Genomic DNA, 14,738 nt, shown 5'->3' on the forward strand with positions numbered 1-14,738 from the left:
GGGGCCCAGGCTCCAAGCTGAGGCACCGAGCCTGGGAAATGGCCTTGGACTTTGACGGGAACGAGAACAAAAATAGAGGCACGAGCTTTTCAAGCCTGCTTCAAACACAACACATTGGAGCCAAAACGGGGGAGGGTTTTGCTACTGGCGAAGGCTCAGGGAGGGATGTGAAGGAAGAGGAGGAAAATCTCTCCACCTGGAGCACCTCCAGCTGCTTCCAGACGTCGGGAGGCCGGTGACACTGACTGATACAGACCTGGAGATCATCCACAGCAATCACTTGCCCAAACTCCACCACTTTTGTTGTTGTTTTATTTTTCCTTTTCTGAGACAGCAGCAAAGGTGGTGGGGCAGAACACTGGGGCACAGTTAGGTGCTGTATCTGCCCCTCACCGCAATATGGGCTCTGAATGGGGGGCTATAAAAGGAAGGGGCCAGAGTCTTTAACGGGTTGGAATAGGATGGGGAAATGAGAGGAGATTTAGATTGGATATAAGGGAAGAGTTGTTTGGGGTAGAGAGGGGCACTGGCACAGATTGTGCAGGGCTGGTGCCCCATCCTGCAGACAGCCGAGGTCAGGGGATGGGGCAGTGAGCACTGACGGAGCTGCGGGTGTCCCCGTGCCCTGTGGGGAGCGGGACCCGTCGTCCTTTAGCGATCCCTTCCCACGGTCGGACGGCCGCAGCCCCGCACCACAACGCAGGAACGGGCTGAAGCGCCGAGAGGGCGGTCCCGCCCCCTTGCTTCCTGATTGGCTCGCGGCAGGGAGAGGGGCGGGGCGTGCGCGTAGCGTGACGTGCGCCGAAGGGCGGGGAGGGGCGGGATCGCGCATGCGCAGGGGCGGGGCGGGACCGGCGGCGGTGCGAGGCGGCGCGGTGCGGAGCCCGGAGCCCGGCCCTGAGGGGAGCGGCAGCGGCGCGAACCGTCCCCGTACACCTCCCCGAGCCCGGCCGGGGAGCGGTCCCACGGGCCCTGCACCTGCAGCCTGAAGAGGAGAGGTGAAGGGAAAGAATAAACGAGAGGGGCAAACCTCGGGGTCCCGTGTGCGCGGAGCAGAGAGAGAGAGAGAGACAGAAGAGCGAGCAGAGAGGCGGCGGTGCCATCATGTCGGCGGGCGGGGACTTCGGCAACCCGCTGCGGAAATTCAAGCTGGTGTTCCTGGGCGAGCAGAGCGGTGAGTCACCGCCCGGCCCGGCCCGTGCCCCCCTACCCCTCCCCCCACCGCCGGCATCAGGGGATGAGACCCCCCCCCCGCCCCTCCCCCCCTCCGCCTCGAGGGGAAAACGGGGCCTTTGTGAGGAGAACCGCGCCCCGGGGGCTGCCCCGGCTCTTGGAGGGGCTCGGGTACCGCGGGGATTGGGGGAGGGGGGGGGGCGAATTTGTGTTCTGTTTTGTGCCGATTTCAACGCCAAAAGCCACCTCCCGAGGCGGCTGCTGATTCATTGGACGCAGTGCTGGTGCTTTGTCGCCGTCCGGAGCGTCGTTCCCGTGTTGGAGCGTTTCTGGAGGAGGAGAACGGTTTATGTGTTCAGTGTAACGTGGGAAAGGCTCTGAACGGTCCCACCCGTGGGAGGTTTTCCTTTTGCTTTTAGGGCCCGACCCTCTGCCCTCCGCAGGGAGGGCCCCGCGCTGTGCTGCGGACGCGGGGTGCGGGATCCACCTTTGCTCTCAGTGTGGCAGCAGATGATGAAACACGTCATCGTGTTTCGTTGGGCTTTTTTATCTTCTCATCCCCCCCTCCCCACCCCATCCCCCAAACGCTTTGCTCCTGGCTGCTGCCTCTCTCACGTGCTCAGATTCGCAGCCCCCAGCTCGGGTTTGGGGCTGCTCTGACAGCACATTTACCCACACTTGGAGAGACCCCAACGCCCGTCCACTCCCTGCCCCCTCCCGCGGGCCGCCTCCTTTTGTCCGTCCCATTTAAATTATTGCTATGTGTCGAATCGTCTCCTCTTCCCCTTATCAATTCAGCTCCAACTTGGGTATTTCTTTTTGGGAAAGTCAGCTGGTCTGCTCGCTGGGGTGCTGTTTGGCCAGCCATCTTAGGAAGCTTTTGGAGGAGGGTTGTGCAGATGCTGTCTGGTCTTTTTTTTCCCCTCTGTTTTTTTGACTGCTTTTTATCCTTCAGCTATATATGAACGTGAGATGAAGCGAGTGTGCAGCCAGTGCTTTGTTTTACTGTATTTCTGACTTATAATTAAGGATCTGTGGGAGGTGGGAGCCCCCATGCAGACCTTAAATCTCAGCAGCTTTTGATTCACATGTGGATTTTCCATCTCTCTGTTCAAGCAGATGTCTTTAGGTACCCTCTTCCTCTAGTCTGACTTTTTTTCCCCCCCCTCAGCTAATCATCTGTCTAGTATAGAAGACTTTAAATAATGGCCTAAAATGTAGAGAAATGTGTATTTCATGGCTATAATAGCCCAGCCCTGCTGTTGTGACTGGCTTGCAGATGCCTTGGGGCTTTAACAAAGTGCTCAGTGCCACTGGCAGCTGTGCTGAGGCTCGGACCTGCCTTTGTCTCAGCTCCTGAGCCATGGCTCCCTGGCTGTGCTGCACCCAGGTGGCTCTGTGTGTGGTGGGGAATTGACTTTTTGTATTCTGGGGCTCAGTCCCTATAGATGCTGCTGTGGTTGTGGATTTCTGTGTGTTTTTTTATAGTGGCTGAAGCATGAATAGCTCATAAACCCTCTGTAGGGAGCCTGCTTTAGCAGGGGGTTGGGCTGGGTGATGTCCAGAGGTCCCCTCCAAGCCCTGCAGTTCTGTGATTCTCCCATTACACGCAACTGGAAGAATCCACATCCTCATAACGTTCTTCGTTAGCGCGGCGATAATACAGAAAGCATCTCTCATCCTGCAAAGGGAGTTTCAGTGGGTTCTGCATCTGTGTGCCTCCCTTCAGCATTTTCCATTTTGAAGGTGAAGGAGAAATCTATTTATATGTATTTACAACAGCGAGTTTCATAAATTGGAGTATGTTTTTCTACAACTGTCGTGGTGGATTAGTGTGCTCGCTTCCTGTTTAGCTGAAAGGTTGCCTGCCCTGTAGGAAGGCCATAATCAAAGCTCACCTCCTGCTGCTCGTGGGGATGCTGGATGCTTCTGTTTCATTTACATGCAGGGGCTTCACTGTGGCAAACAAAACGTTACGGAGGGCTGCGACGCGGCAGTAGCAGGCTCAGTAGCCACAGCGAGCTGAGCTCAGACCATCAGCCCTGATTGCATGCGGTCTCTTCAATGAAGAAGTATGTTTTGGTTAAGAAATTCATTGCTGTGCAGGCTTTGCAGCCCTGAAGTGGGGTTGTGTGGCCAGAGATGGTATCTTGCCACGTAAGGGTGATTTGAGATGCTGTATGTGGCACTGAGGTTGCTGTGGATGCAGGCAGGTCTGTGCTGCTGTCCTCAGCCATATTGTGGTAGCTCTACGCCTCCTTCCTAAGGCAGCCGTGTGGACTGCAGTGATTCTTCCTGGTAGTGCTGCTTGCCTCCAGCTGCACATTCTCCACACTAAGAAGCTGGTCCGTATTTTTTCTCAAGGCCTTTCTCCTGCTCCCCAATTTCCAAAGCCTTTCCATCTCCCGTGCCTGCTTCCTCCACCCCCTGTGCCATCTCGAGGAAGCTGACACCCCGCTGCGGCTCCGTGCTCGTCGCTGGTGCAGCCACAGAAGGTCACTGGCAGCTCCTTCCAGGATTTACTGCAAGTCATTGCCTCTCTGTAGCAGTGCTCACTCCGCATCGGTGAAGCCTCAGCTCTTGCAGCAGGCTGTGTGGGTTCATCACGAGCCTGCAATGTAATCCGTGTCCAGCTCAAAGAAGCTTCTCTTTCCTTCTCTGTCTCGTTTCTTTTTCCCCCAACTTGAAGTGCAAGGGTGCAGCGTCGGGTAGCAAGAAGGCAGCTTCACCAGCACTTCCCTTAATTGAATTACATTTCTCAATGATAAGAGATTATGGAGTTTAGTAGTTTTAAATATGCTAATCTTTACTGAAAAGGCAGAGAGCTCTGTGCTGGGGGATTAGATAAAGCTATTGTATATAAAAGAAAAATGGCATGCTTCCTGCTGCCTTTGATCTTGTTTTATCAGGTGGCTTTCATCAGTCCTAATGCCTCAAGTTGGAAAAAATTTGGATTTCTGGGTCACATCAGTTAGTGCATACGTCACCTGTGCTGGGGTGGCTCACAGTAAGTATGGCACATGATCAAGTGGAGCATCTTTAGTTGTGTCTGGCATATGGATGTGTCTGCTTATGTCCATTTTGGAGTGGGCAGGGCGGAATGCTGGGGCTCTGTCACAGAAATATTCTTCCATTGCATGGGTCAGAAGGGCAGTGATACGTACAGAAAGCAAAATGAGCACCTGATGTCTCTTAATGTGTTGTGTAAGATATATTAAAAAAAAAAAGAAGCAACAATTAGAACCAATTAGTGATTTTTATCAGGAGCCAAGGTTTTAGTGCTGAAAATGCTGCTAAGTGCAATGCAATAACCTGTGGAGTGTAATTGTTTGGAAACCCCTCTTGAGCTGTGCTGCTGGACGCCATGTCACAGGATTGCAGCACCACCAAGGTTGGAAAAGCCCTCCCAGATCTTCCAGTCCAACCATCTGCTTAGGAGGACAGGGGGTGGTTTGTGAGTGAGGGGTTCACCTGGCACTGACTGCTGTCTGTGTAGGCTGCCATCCCTCTGCAGCTTCAAATCCTCATCTTCTTAAGGAGTACTCTGCTTTGCGAGCTCCCAGGAGTTATTATCTTACCCATTCTCCTGTTGTTTTCCTGGTGCATTGGTTTCCTTGTGGCCGTGTCTTCAGGTGCTTGGTCTTCTGTTGGCACTTGTGAACTAGCACTTCTAACAGTGTCTGCAAGGAGCATGGCAGGCATGGAAACAGGCCTGGGATTCCCTGTGGTGCCTTCTGGTTCCTGTCTGTGGAGGCCTCTGGAGAAGCTGGATTTTCTTTCCAAGGAAGGACAGCTGCATGTTGGTGCTTTGCTATGTTTTTCTATCTGCATCTGAGGAGCTTGGATCTTCTTATCTCCTCGATACAAAATAATGGATTTTGGTCTGCAGCAGATGATCTGGTGAGACCTGGAACTAGATCCAGGTTCTGTGAGGCTAAAGATGTACGTGATGCTAACAGAGGAAGCAAAGCAGGAGGACCTCAGCCAAGGCCTGCCGCCATGAGCAGGTCTACCCGTTGGAAAGTGCCAGTGCTTGCAGTTCTCAGGCATGGTTTCACCAGTCTGTAAAAAACCCCACCTTTCTAGACAGTATTATGAAGAAGTAGTTGCCTTCCTAGTTAGCACAGGATTAATTCAGTTGTGCAGAGGCTTTTGTCTCATCATGTGTGTGCAAGCACCTATTGCATATGCTGCTGATTTAGCAAAACAAAAAAATTGACCAACCAAAACAAGCAGGCTTTCTCTCAGTGCACTGAAACACAGCTCAGACTGTGCTGCCTTGATGTGAATGCCCTAAGACTTCTCTGTGACAGCCCCTGGAAGTCTCCTGTTGAGTCCTGAGAGCTGCAAGGAATGGAGCCTTGGGCAGGCAGGCTGCAGGAGCTCTCACATCCCTTCTAGGTTGGAACAGGGTAGTACAAAACTGAAGTCACTGCTGCTGATACAATCAGAATGATGATGAGTTTGATGTGTTTGGATGGAAGCAGTGCCTGAGTAAATGAGCAGCAGTCGAAGTAGGGATGGGTGGTGAAAGTAGAATGTTTTGCATCTTCTTTTCTTTTATTTCTGTATTGAGCTTGCACGCAGTTAGAAAGCTGAATGGATTCTTAGCACAGAATAAACTCATCTGGCTTCTGATACACTTGAAGGACCCAGGGGCAGCAAACAGTGAAATCAGTCACATCATATCAGACATTTTCTTTTATGTTTGAAGCTGAATGGGCTAAATGTGTTTTAGAGTATTCAAGTAATGTTAAAGATTGTTTTGGGTGCACTTCATTTGGATTGAACTCTTAACCCAGATGGAGCTCGGTGCGTCGTGGAGGAAGAATGCTTCCTCTGGGAAGTGAATCTTGCATCAAACTGAATCCAAAGTGGTTTTCATGTTGTGAACTGAGTGGTGATTCAGTAAGTTGTGAGCATGTGTACGTGTGTTACACTTAGAAAATATCAAACTTCATGCAAAGAGGTGGAGATCCTTCTGATGCAGACATCAGCTGTGGGCTGGTAAAGGTAACAGCTTGGGAAGATAACCAGCTGTCAATGCAGAGCAGCACCCGGACTGGCAGACCTGCTCCTGATGTGGCATGCAGGTTGATGTGATCAGAAAGCATTCCTGTTAAACCTGCCATTGGGTACGAGGACCTGATTGCAGTGCCACGGAGTCCTGGAGCTGCCTCCTGTTGGCTCTGCTTGACAAAGCCCCGTGCTCAAGTTGGGAATGAAATCCTTATTCACCTGGAGAGCTCAATTGTGGCATTTGTTTAACTCGACTTTATAGAACAAGGGTGTAACTTTCCTTTTTTGTTCCCGGTTAGCATGCTCGTTCTGCTGGACTGCTGTTACACCACAGCGAGTCAGAGCTGTGAGATATCAGTGTGTGGCTATGTGCTTTGAGAAGGCCTCTCTGACCCCTGGCACGCCTGGTGGGATGCTGTCTGCTGTAGTTGCTTAATTGCCTGAGGTTTGAGTTCTGAATCATTTTAACAAAGCCAGAGGCAAAATCCTGAAGGTTTGACAGTGATAAGAACCATTTGAAATGAAAATGTGCTCAGTAGTCCTTCTCTTAGGGCATTTCTTGGCCATGTTGGAAGATTTTCCATTAATCCCATCATGAAGGCCAGTGGCAGTGCCACTGCTGTGCAGCCACCAGACCCAGTGGGTTTCTGGAGGTGCTCCTGTGTGGCTCTGGCTCCCCTCTGGAGTGCAGGCACCTGGTGAAGTACAGGTGGGTGCTGATGCACATATTCCTTTATTCAGTGCCCATTTCATTACAGGGAGTTGGGGTGTACTGGAGGCACTTCCTTGTCTTGACTAGATGCCAGTATCCCTGGAGATGCCACTCAGCTATTCTGGGGTTTGCAGGCTCGTAGTGTTCTCTCATCTAGACATGTGTAGGTGTCATCAACACACAGCATTAAGGCTTTGCTTTAAATCTGAAGCATATTTGGCTGGAACTGGAAGGCTCTGGAAGAAATACCGGAGCAGCTATGGTGAGCGGTTTGCTGTTTTGTCTTCAGACATGCCCAGATCTGACTGCACCAGGGTAAACCTGCAGGTGAACCTGGTGAACCCCTAACTTTCACTTGCTGTGTCTCACATCTCCTGTTGTTAACTCCTTAACCTTTTGTACTGTAGATGTTTGGGACTGTACCCGTGAATCCCTTCTATCCTGCCAAGTGATGTTATTTGGTGATGTGCTTCTGGGAGAGCAATCAGCAATTGCTGCAGCAAACAAACCCTGCTCCACCATTCCTGTAATTAATGCAGAGGTCCATTTATTCCATTCCTCTAAATGCTTCCTGTTACGCTTCCTGTACTTGCCTCTCTCTAGGTTTGAGTTACAGCCAATTCATTTTCTTAATGCTCTTGATATGTGCAACGCAAAGGGAAGGGAAATTGAATCTAGGATAGATGGGTACTAAAAGGAGAGGGGCCAGCAAAGGGTGAGGTTTTGCTGGCCTGGCTCCAAGCAGCATCTGGTGCAGGACTGACAGTGCTCCTGTGAGTTTTGTCTCTGCCAAGGGGACCAAGTAGCTGCAGGAGTTAGGGAGAATGATTTTGTGTAATGGGCTGAGAGCTGGGCCCTGTGGAGAGCCTGGAGCTGTCCCCACAGAAGTAGGCAGGCAGCATTGCACTAACTTCACTGCTGAGGTTTCCTCCCAGCTTGAAGGGCTGGGCACTTCATCTGTATTAATGGAGGCACTGTCTTCTCTGGGAGCAGGAAATACGTGCTGATGTCCGAGTCAGTCCACGTCTACCAGCGGTGGCTTGGTGGGCTGGGAGGATTGTTATTTACAGCCTGACAGTGGAATGTGAACTAGATGGGTGATTAAATCATCCAGTAGATGCGTGAGGTGGTAGAGGAAATGGAGAGAAAGGTGTTCATGGGAAGTGCTGCCAGCAGAAGTGGAGTGTGCATGCAGAGATCGATGCGTTTCGGTGGGAGCAGAGTGAGCTCAGAGCCAGGAGAGAGAGGGTGTTCGATCAGAAATGCAGGTAAGTGGAGAACACTTTCTTTTGTAAAAGCAGCTGGAGCTGCAGGTAATGTTTCCTGATGGGCGCAGGCAGTATTGTGAAGGTAGATGAACGGGGCTTCACTTTCATGTAACAGTATTAATTGGCAGCAAAATACTGTGCTACATTATCTTCTTCAAAGGAAGTTGTGACCTCTTCTTGACTTCTGTATGCAGGAGTAGGCAGGTCCTCGTGCTAGAGCTCCACCACCTCATTTTCATTGCTTCTATTACCTGATATGTTTTTGTTCTGGTTTTAAATGGATCCATTTGCTCCTGAAGCAGTTGTTGAGTACTGTGTCCTTGGCTCGCTCAAAATGGCTGCACACCTCTTCACGTCTGCATCAAAGCTGGAGTGGCTGCACTGAAGCAGAGCTTCTCGTGCTTGCTTGGATGAAGCTATAGGAGATCCTCTCAGCGTGGCAGGTGAGCGCAGCAAGAGGCTCAGCTTCAAATGGCTGAGGAAGGTTTGAGTTTGGCCATCTGGAAGCAATCCTGAGCTGTTTTGCCTTTCCTGCTGTCCTCAGAAGGCCTTTATAGCAAGGCCTTGGTGTGCTGGGTCTCTTCCAGCCCCGTTCCCAACCCCAGCATAAGTTTTTATCATACCTTCTCAGCTCCCCCTTTTGTATCAGTCTTTTATTTATTCATTTCATAATTATGTTCCTATTCTTTCTGTTCTGCCAACTTTTTCCTCTATGATTTATATGTATATTTTTGGGGGCTAAGCAGTCATTGCAGTGGCTTTTATCCACACAGTTAACTCTATGACCGTAGTCTCCCCTTTAGTTTTGGTTGCCTTAAAACCTCAAAAACCTCAGTGTGATTTGGAGGAGGGCATAGGAGATTTCCCTGGAGCTGTATGGCAGCAGGCAGGCTGCATCCCATCGCCTTCACCGCTTTATTTGGATGCTGTAGCATAATAGCAGGACAGGAAAAAGCTTTCCTCACATAAAGTATCCCAGTGTAGTCATCATCTGCTGGTTTGTGCTTAATTGTTTCCCCCTTTTTCTGTTCAAGAGTGGTTCCATCTGTTTATTTATGTCTTCTGGAAGTGTGGAAGCAAGTAATTTACTGTTAATTACAAAATTACAAAAGTAATTTACTGTTGATGCAGCTGTGGCCTTAGGAATTCTACAGTTTTACTTAAGTAAAGTTCCACAAAGGAATTTTCTTCTGTGAAATAGTCAGCTTTTCCACCAGATCATTAAACTACAGACAGTGTATTCAGTTTGGGAGGAGCCTTGTGCTGGTTACTACCTCATTCCCTACAGTAAGCCCTGACCACTGGAGGAGAATTTCCCTATGGAATTGTGTGGTTGATATTTTAAATGGTCATTACAGACAGCTCGTGGCTTGCACTGCTAAGGGTGAGTTGGGGATTTGAGGCTTGTCTCTGAGTGCTTGATTTCGGGTTCAGTCAAACCTCCTCTTTTCCAGTTTGCCCCAGGGCAGAGCCCTGCAGCCCAAGAGGTGAGGGAGCCACGTTCCCTTGGCTGCAGGTGGCTTTGTGGGCTTGGTCACAGCAAACCTTTCCAGCTGCACCTTTTGGAAAATGGGGCAGGAGAAGAAGTGCCCTGCATGAAGTGTTTTCAAGGACTTTCGGAGCAGCTCTGTGCTCTCACTGATCTGATGCTTCCCAAGAATTCTCACCTAGAATACCTGACTTGAGAGTTTGCTTTTACACTGAATCTCAAAGCTGCTTTGTTCTCAGTAGATGATTCCCTACTGCAACCACAGAATTGCTCAGGTTGGAAAGGACTTTCAAGATCAAGTCCAACCTCAACCTAACCACGCTGCCCTAACTCTGATAGTCCTGATATCCTCTGATATCCTCTGATAGCCCTACCACTAAATCATGTCCCTGAGCACCACATCAGATGGATTTTAAGCACCTTCAGGGCTGGTGACTCCACCCCCTCCCTGAGGAGCCTGTTCCAGTGCTTAACGACCTTTTCCTGATCTCCAACCTAAACCTCCCCTGGTGCAACTTGAGGCCGTGTCCCTTTGTCCCATCAGCCACAGAATGGCAGAAGATGACAAACCCTCATCGTGTAGTGCCTGCTGGACTTGGTGGACATCTTTTATGCATGTCAATGGCAAACAAACGTGAGCTGTGTTTTCTGTGCTATGTATTTGAGACTCCTGGAGATCCTCATGGGGTGCTTGAAGCTGGATTTGTGTGTGTGACAGCCTACAGCCTGAAGACATTGTGTGTGTTAGACTAAAGCGTCTAGAGTTGGAAATGATTCTTTTCTCTGTACTTCAGAGAGTAAAGATTTGTTTTACAGGCACTTAACCCGTTTGTGTCCTTATTGTATGGAGGAATTTAGCATTACTACATGAAAAATACTGCAGGATGAGATTATTTCTCTCCTTTAAAGAGTGCCAATGCTGTGGAATGGACTGCCCAGGGAGCAGTGGGGGAGGTGTGGGGATATGGGCACAGTGGTGTGGGCTGGTGTTGTGTTGGGGGGATCTTGGAGGGCTTTTCCACCCTGAATGATGGTATGGTTTAGGGTCAGAGCTGGGAAGGAGAAACATGTGGTGTGGTTTCGTAAGCCGTGCTGCTCTGGAGTTTGGTTTCTGTTGCTAAAAAATAAGTTGTGGTGTGGTTTTGGTGCTGAAAAGCGGGGTCCTGTGCAGCTCTTGTACAGTGTGTTAATAAATGTGCTGTAATCTGTTCTCGTGTCCTCTCTTTTTTCCCTTGTGTCGCTGTGGAATTGCATCATGCAGGCTAACCGAAGCGTGCTGTTGTGCAGAGGATGGTGTACATCCCCAGCTATTTTTGCACCAGTCCCCAGGTGTTCTCCACATCCATCCTTGTCAGCTTGGATCAGCAGACGCTGCCTGGATCCCACTGTGTTTTGTGGTGAGCAGTGCTTAATGAAAGCGCACAGAATGTTCTCTGTGTTTTTTTTCTCCTCATGAGCTGCCTCCTTAGAAGCCAGACTGCGCTGACCTTAAATCAGGATCATTCTAAGACTTGGCTTGAGCTTTGTTCTGAAGGAGATGCTCACTTGCATCCCTCTGAAGAATGAGTTTGGAAGAAGAGCGCTTGTGGAAGCTGTTCTGCTGTCGTTTATGAAGAGCAGAGCTCAGGTCTCAGTTCCTCCAGAGTTATCCAAGAGCTGCGGGTTCTGGGGATGAGATGAAGATACGTAGGAGGAAGCAATCATAGAATCACAGGATCACCAAGGTTGGAGAAGTGCTCCAAGGTCATCCAGTCCAACCGTCCATCAATAGTTCTCCCTAAACCATGTCCCTCACGATGTCAAATCGTTCAATGGAAGCTCATTCTGTTCTCTTTACTCCTTCCTTGCTTCAGACAGAAGTTTCTGCAGTGAGAGGGCAGAATTTTCTTCAGGTGGGTGTAGGGTAGGTAGTCACAAGAGAAGAGATCCACAGGAGGAACTGCTCGCTTGTTTTCCATGTGTTAGTTAAAGAATGGAGGGGTGAGAAGTCACCAGTAAGTAATCTCTAGCATGCTAGTAGGTCACCTGAAATTTCTTCAGTTGGTTGCTCCAAAACATGGAAAGGCTTTTTGGTTTGTGTTCTCTCTTTTTCAAGGGCAAACAAGTTTAGGAAGGTGGTGATAATTTATATTGTGTTGCTTTCAGCATGGAGGGCAGAGAGGTGGCAGCTGCATTCGGGTGACAGCATGTGCCGGTTTAGCTTGTGTAGAAATAGTTTAGTGCTGAAAGGAGTAGGAATGATGTGCTTCACTCCAGCAATGCATGCTCAGGTGGCTGCCTGTTTCATCTCCTCCTTTATGCAGCCTGAGAGTATTGCCATCCTGATGTTGCTGTCAGCAGCTATGGAAAGCCTTGCATGCTGCATACTGGGATGTGATTACCTGGAAACAGGATAAGGGTGGAAGTAGTACGCTGTGTACTTGTCTAGGAGGGAAATTGGAAGCTAAACATTTGAAGTGGACACGGACTGCATGCTCCGTAGCCCTGATTTCTCTGTCAGACTTCCTGTTGACACAAATAGCTTTGGGCAGGAAGGATGGTGCTGTCTGTCCGGGTTTGCCTACTTTGCAGCTGGGCTGAAGGAGCTCTGTGTGCACCACCAGTGCTGGAAAGCAGAGGATTTACGAGGAAGGGATCCAGCTGTGCTCAGGCATTGTAGAAATATGGTGTCAGGGAACTGTGCCCCTGAGGAACCGAAATGAAATTCAGTGGGCTGAAGGGCGAGAGCAAATAATGGTCAAACACGATGCCAGATGTAGTGGTGACAGATGTCCTAAGGCTGTGTTTGTAGTGACCTGCACTGAGCAGGTTTTCATTAGGAAGGCATCATATGGAGGTAAAGGAGCTGAACCACACTGCCAGGCATCAAATGATACTGGAAAGGTAATTTGGGTTCACGATGCACATTTAACTGCTTTTGTTTGCAGAAGTTTAACTTCTTCCCTGTGTTTCCCCCAACAGGGCAGAGACAGGGCTGGGCTGTTCTTGGGAGAGTTGCTTATTCCTTTCACAGCAGCCAGTCTGGCTCCTTAGAGATGATGGGAACAGAACAGTTTTTTGTTAAGGCCACGTTAGGAGTTAGCTGTGCTGCTCTGGAGCCCTTGTGTGGGTGTTAGAGCATGGAGATGCATTCACTCTGAGGGTGAGCATATGGCAGTGAGGGGTGGGGAAGAGGGCAGCTTTGGGTTGGAGCCAGGATGGAGCTTACAGGAGGTGCAAAATGCAGAGAAACTTCCCAGTACTGGAACACCTAAGCTGGAGATTCAGGGAGTGCTTTTGTTTGACTTCTGTATGCCATTATATGTATAATGTATGAAGGAACGCAGCATAAGAAGTAGATCTGCAATGCATTGAATCCTTCCAGCTGTTGGGGAGTAAATTATTAGAACACTTTCAGTAACACTTTACAGAGATTAATAATTCAGGTGGTTCTTTTAGCTGACAAAGAGAATACTCCCCAGGTCTGTGCTGCGCTCCTCGATTACAGGCTTTGCTGAGATGCTCTCCTGTTGGCTCTATGAGGTGAGGATCCGTACTGTACTATGGATGTGCTGAGCAGGGAAGAGGAGGAGATTGATTTTGTCTGATACGGAGCTGGAGCCCCTCAAAGGCTGGACAGGTTTGAAGTGGAGGAGTTCTTCTGTGTTTTACTAAAAACAGAAAATCAGATCCTGTTCTGATGCTTTGGAGCAGAGAAACGCAGTGTAAGTGATGGATAATTTGAAGTATGTAGGGCAGCTATAGCATAAGCAGTGAGGGTGGGGCTCAACAGGAGGAGTGCTGGCTGATGTCCTGTGGAGATCAGGTCCATTTATGCTCTGTATTTCAGGGCAAGATTAAAATAGCTTTCATGTAGAGCTGCTCCAGAGCCATCCCTTCGTCTTTCCTGAAATGGATACCAGTGCTACAGTGGGAGCTGTGGGCAACCAGCTCGGACAAGAGCTCACGTCAGTGCTGGTGAATTCCATCCCTACTTACCTGCAGCTGTACTGGGGTAGTGTTACGGTGCTGCTGTAGGTGGTTTATACTTTTAAAACAATTCCTTGAAGTGTGTGTGTCCTTCCAGTTAGTGTTCCCTTACCTCTGTTCTCAGTGATGCGAAACATGCAGAATTCAGACTTCATCCTTGATGAGTTGTCCTAGCTCTCCCTCTACAGATACCTCAAGAAGTGTAAGCCTTCCATTTTACATTGGTGAGGTCCTCCCCAGCTGGCAGTGCTTTGGAGTAAGCATAGCAAAGGAGTAATCTGTTATTAGCTTCAGGTCCCTTGGGTTCAGTTTGGTTTGGCTGAACCTTTCCCTGACAGTTACTGGTTCTTGCTGATTTTGTTCTCATCTGTATGAGTTCAGATCTGTGTTACGTAGCAGAATGTTCCAGATTCAAGCTGTGAGGAGGAGCTGAGGGGCGCTGCAGTCTAGAATAATGTGGCTGAGCCAGATAAATGTAAGGCAGGCAGTAGCTCTCTTCCCCTGTAGTGTTTGTAAGACCTATAGATGTGACAAGGGCTTGCTATGTGCCACACGCTTCCTTTACAAGGACAGAATGTTCATACCTTGCTTGAGATTACTGGAGCTGTTCTGAATAGGAGTCACATCATGCAGATTCCTCTTGTCCTCTTGGTCTAAGCATGCAATAGCAATTGAAGTGTGAACTCAATGCTATCCACAAGTAGTGTCCACCAGGGCTTGGTACTGCAGCTGCTTCTATTTAATGTCTTCATTTAGTGATCTTGATGAGGAAATTGAGCATACCCTCAGTCAGTTTGCAGATGACATCACGTTGGGAAGGAGTGCCTGAGGGGGGAAGGGGCACTGCATAGATGGGCAGAGGTAAACTGTGAGTTTCAATAGGGCCAAGTGTGGGGTCCTGTATTTTGGTCACATCCCCAGGCAGCCCTACAGAAGTGGGGAGGAGTGGCTGGAAAGCTGCCTGATGGAAAGGGAGCTCGATGTGCTGGTGAACAGTGGGCTGAATATGAGCCAGCAGTGTGCCCAGGTGGCCAAGAAGGCCGATGGCATCCTGGCCTGGATCAGGAATGGGGTGCTGAGCAGCACTGGGAAGTCATCCTGCCCCTGT

General features: G+C 49.5%; 1 protein-coding gene across 3 annotated transcripts in view; it reads left to right on the forward strand.

Annotated features, from left to right (window-relative positions):
- Nucleotides 1-1,051: 1,051 nt before the first annotated feature.
- Nucleotides 1,052-14,738, forward strand: part of RAB6A (RAB6A, member RAS oncogene family) — a 52,939-nt gene continuing 39,252 nt past the window's right edge. For all 3 annotated transcript variants that reach the window (XM_065745797.1, XM_065745794.1, XM_065745796.1), the window contains exon 1: nucleotides 1,052-1,174. In XM_065745797.1, the coding sequence (XP_065601869.1) occupies nucleotides 1,105-1,174 (70 nt within the window). In that variant the 5' untranslated portion in view covers nucleotides 1,052-1,104. The remainder of the gene's footprint in view (nucleotides 1,175-14,738) is intronic.

The sequence above is a fragment of the Cyrtonyx montezumae genome, unplaced genomic scaffold (genome assembly GCF_038088225.1).
Source record: "Cyrtonyx montezumae isolate F1298 unplaced genomic scaffold, pur_monq_1.0 scaffold_37, whole genome shotgun sequence".
In the NCBI taxonomy this organism is placed as follows: domain Eukaryota; kingdom Metazoa; phylum Chordata; class Aves; order Galliformes; family Odontophoridae; genus Cyrtonyx; species Cyrtonyx montezumae.